Source organism: Elephas maximus, chromosome 16 (assembly GCF_024166365.1).
Source record: "Elephas maximus indicus isolate mEleMax1 chromosome 16, mEleMax1 primary haplotype, whole genome shotgun sequence".
In the NCBI taxonomy this organism is placed as follows: Eukaryota; Metazoa; Chordata; class Mammalia; order Proboscidea; family Elephantidae; genus Elephas; species Elephas maximus.
Window position 1 is genome coordinate 26,906,680 of NC_064834.1, and position 3,614 is coordinate 26,910,293.

General features: G+C 36.9%; 1 protein-coding gene across 1 annotated transcript; it reads left to right on the forward strand.

Moving 5' to 3' along the window:
• The first annotated feature begins 285 nt into the window (after window positions 1–285).
• Window positions 286–901, forward strand: LOC126059470 (60S ribosomal protein L9-like). The gene has a single exon (XM_049855133.1). It carries the CDS (start codon window positions 286–288, stop codon window positions 802–804), a length of 519 nt encoding a protein of 172 aa, XP_049711090.1. The 3' UTR covers window positions 805–901.
• The last annotated feature ends 2,713 nt before the right edge of the window (window positions 902–3,614 follow it).

The window sequence follows — 3,614 nt, forward strand, 5'->3', positions numbered from 1 at the left end:
CGAGTATGTGTAGCCATAAGTGAGATTGCAAAGGGGAGCTCATGGAGAGGGCTATCAAAAGGTGCTGCCCTGGTAAAACTAATGCCCCTACAGGTCTACAGCCAAATGTCCAATGGCGGGCCTGGGGCTACTGGTCAGTAAAGCCAGAAGTTTGGAAGAAGAGCTGGACTTCAAGCAGAAAAGAATAAAGACAATCTGGAACTCTGAGCACTTCTACTTTCTTCTTTCATCATATCTGCCTGCAAAAATCTTAAAGGAGCTTTTTTTGCCACATCTACTGCGAGAATGAAGACCATTCTCAGCAACCAGACTGTCAACATTCCAGAAAACGTTGACATCACTCTGAAGGGACGCACAGTTATTGTGAAGGGCCCCAGAGGAACTTTGCGGAGGGACTTCAATCACATCAATGTAGAACTCAGTCTCCTTGGAAAGAAAAAGAAGAGGCTTCGCGTTGACAAATGGTGGGGAAATAGAAAGGAACTGGCTACAGTTCGCACTATCTGCAGTCATGTACAGAACATGATCAAGGGTGTTACACTGGGCTTCCGTTACAAGATGAGGTCTGTGTATGCTCACTTCCCCATCAACGTTGTTATTCAGGAGAGTGGGTCACTTGTTGAAATCCGAAACTTCTTGGGTGAAAAATACATCCGTAGGGTTCGGATGACGCCAGGTGTTGCTTGTTCAGTATCTCAAGCCCAGAAGGATGAGTTAATTCTTGAAGGAAATGACATTGAACTTGTATCAAATTCAGCTGCTTTAATTCAGCAAGCCACGACAGTTAAAAACAAGGATATCTGAAAATTTTTGGATGGCATCTATGTTTCTGAAAAAGGAACTGTTCAACAGGCCAACGAGTAAGATCTAAGAATTGTCCAGCTACGGAAATGAGGCCAGATGATTCCTAAGACTTAACTGGTGATATTTTTAAGATGCAATAAAATTCGTTTATTCAAAAAAAAAAAAAAAAATCTTAAAGGAATAAAGGCCACTATTTTGCTTCCACCTCCCAAAATCTCATGCAATTTCTCTGTTGACCAAATCTAACTAAGAATCATATAGGGAAGGAGGGTCTGGGAAATGTAGTTTTCAGGATAACCAATCAAGTTGGTAAGAGAACAATCCAGCACAGTTTGGTTGGTGCTGGGAGGGGAGGATGGCAGTTGCTATGTTGGACGTTAAGTCTCAAAAGAGACAGAAAGTAGAAGCTGAGGAAACCGAAAATCTAAAACCAGCAAAGATTTTTTTAAAAAAGCAAGACAGGTATGCTAGGAGAAATGCATAATAAGGCACTTTTCATTTCCCAGAATAAACATTTCATTATTGGGCAGTCTAGGTAGATTACAACTTTTATCAATATAAAATATCAATATAAAATATCCTACCTTGACATTGATGAAAGGCAGAATCCAAAAATTAGATATAGATGCCATTAAGCTTTCTTTCTATATATATATATATATACACACACTCATATACACACACACATATACACACACATAGGAAGCCCCAGTGACATAGTGTTAAGCGCTACAGCTGCTAACTAAAAGGTGGGGAGTTTGAATCCACCAGGCGCTCCTTGGAAACTCTATGAGGCGGTTCTATTCTGTCCTATAGAGTCACTATGAGTCAGAATCAACTCGAGGGCGATGGGTTACACACGCACACACACACACACACACACACACACACACACGAGGCTCCAAAGGCTGAGCTTCACAGTGACTGAAACCAGAAAGAGGCAGCCATTTTCTGAGTAGCTCTTATTTTATTCCCATGTTCTAACATGGCCTCTCGTAGCTCTCTTTCTATGCACATCTGCTCTATTATTTTCTGCAACAGGCCTGCCTCTCTCTACACATAGCCACTCCCCGTTCCCATTAGGTGTCCTCAGTTTCAGACACACACAGTGACCACCTACCTCTCAGTTCCCACTTCAAATTCCCAAGAGAAATGTTATCAGTCCAAGCAATCAGAACACAATGCCTCACCTCTATGGATTGGTGGACAGTTTTCAAAGAAATGTGATCATCCTGCACTAGGCAGGTTTTTCCAGAAGTCTCTGCTACACATAACATTTTAAACTAGTAAAAGAAAAAAAAAAGGATAATTCATTCAATAAATTGGCTGGTGAAATAAAATAAAAATTCAGGAGAAAAAAGATCTAGGCTTGCCGTAATTCATACTTCCAAATAAATTACAGGCAAATTAAAGATTAAATATAAAAAATCACCTTAAAAAATGGGGAAGAAATAGAGGTGAACATTTATGCTATTACTGCTTCATGTATCTTTATAAAATATTTCAAATGATTCCTCTAGTATGACAGCATATATATTTATTGCATATTATTTTAAAGTTAATTGAAAATTACTTTGAGCTCAGACTGTGAAAATTTGCCACCAGTAATGAGGATGTTAATATGCAATGCTCAATTCCTTGAAAGATTTTCCAAATATTATTTGGAGTAATATCCAAGTCATTGGAATTAAGTTAGTATTTTTCAAGGTGACTACTCTGCAAGAGATTGCAATTACTCAAACATATGAATCAGTAAGGTTATTCTGGAAACCCTGGTGGTGTAGTGGTTGAGTTACAGTTGCTAACCAAAAATTCGGCAGTTCAAATCCACCAGGGGCTCCTTGGAAACCCTGTGGGGCGGTTCTACTCTGTCCTATAGGCCTCACTATGAGTCAGCATCCACAGGTTTTTAAGGTTATTTTTTTAAATTAATTACAAAATACTTTAAAGAAACCTCACTGTTTCAGACTTATGGAAACTACTGTTTCTATCAGTTTTTGTTTCTTTGTTCCTTATTCTGCTGCTATTTTAGGTAACTATGTCCTTGCCAAATACTCTATGGTGTTCACTAAAAAAGAAAGGTTCTTGATTTAAATTAGATTGTTCAAGAAAAATCTAGACTACGTTCACTTAATGAAAAAGCTATTTCATAATCTATAGTAAAATCTCAACTAGAATTTTCAGACAATAGGATAATTCTTGTTAGTTTCATTTCTTATAAAAAAAGGTGCCTTGAAAATACTTTTGGATTAACCTTTATTATTGACTTTTTTAAAGACATGCATTATGCCACCTTCCAATCTTATTAGCTTGAATAAAATGAACATCGTTAAATGTGTCTTTGATCATTCAGGACCCTCCAGCTGCTAGGCACATAGTAGGCACCCAAGAGTGACTGAATTAGTAAATGACTGAACGTGTTAATGTTCCAATATTTGTACTATCATTTTGAATAAAGATGTGAGATAGAGTAGCAATGAATGAATCTGTCTTGTTCCCAGTATGTTTCTCTAATAATCACTTTTTAAAAAAGAAGTCCTTGATATGAGCATATTTCATCATATTTTTTTCATATACAAGTTGAGAGCAGAAAATTCCAGTTGAATTTAAATTCTTTTGGCTTTTTTTTTTAATTGATGCTGTATAGTATTTAACTGATTTTTCTATATTTGAGTCTGAACCAATTAAATAATCCCATCAGAGAACATTTTTTTTTCTTCAACTAGAAGTGTCTGACGAAATAAATGTGAATGTATGCTGTAAATCGCAATAATGGCATAATACAAAAAAAGTATTATCAAAATATTTTC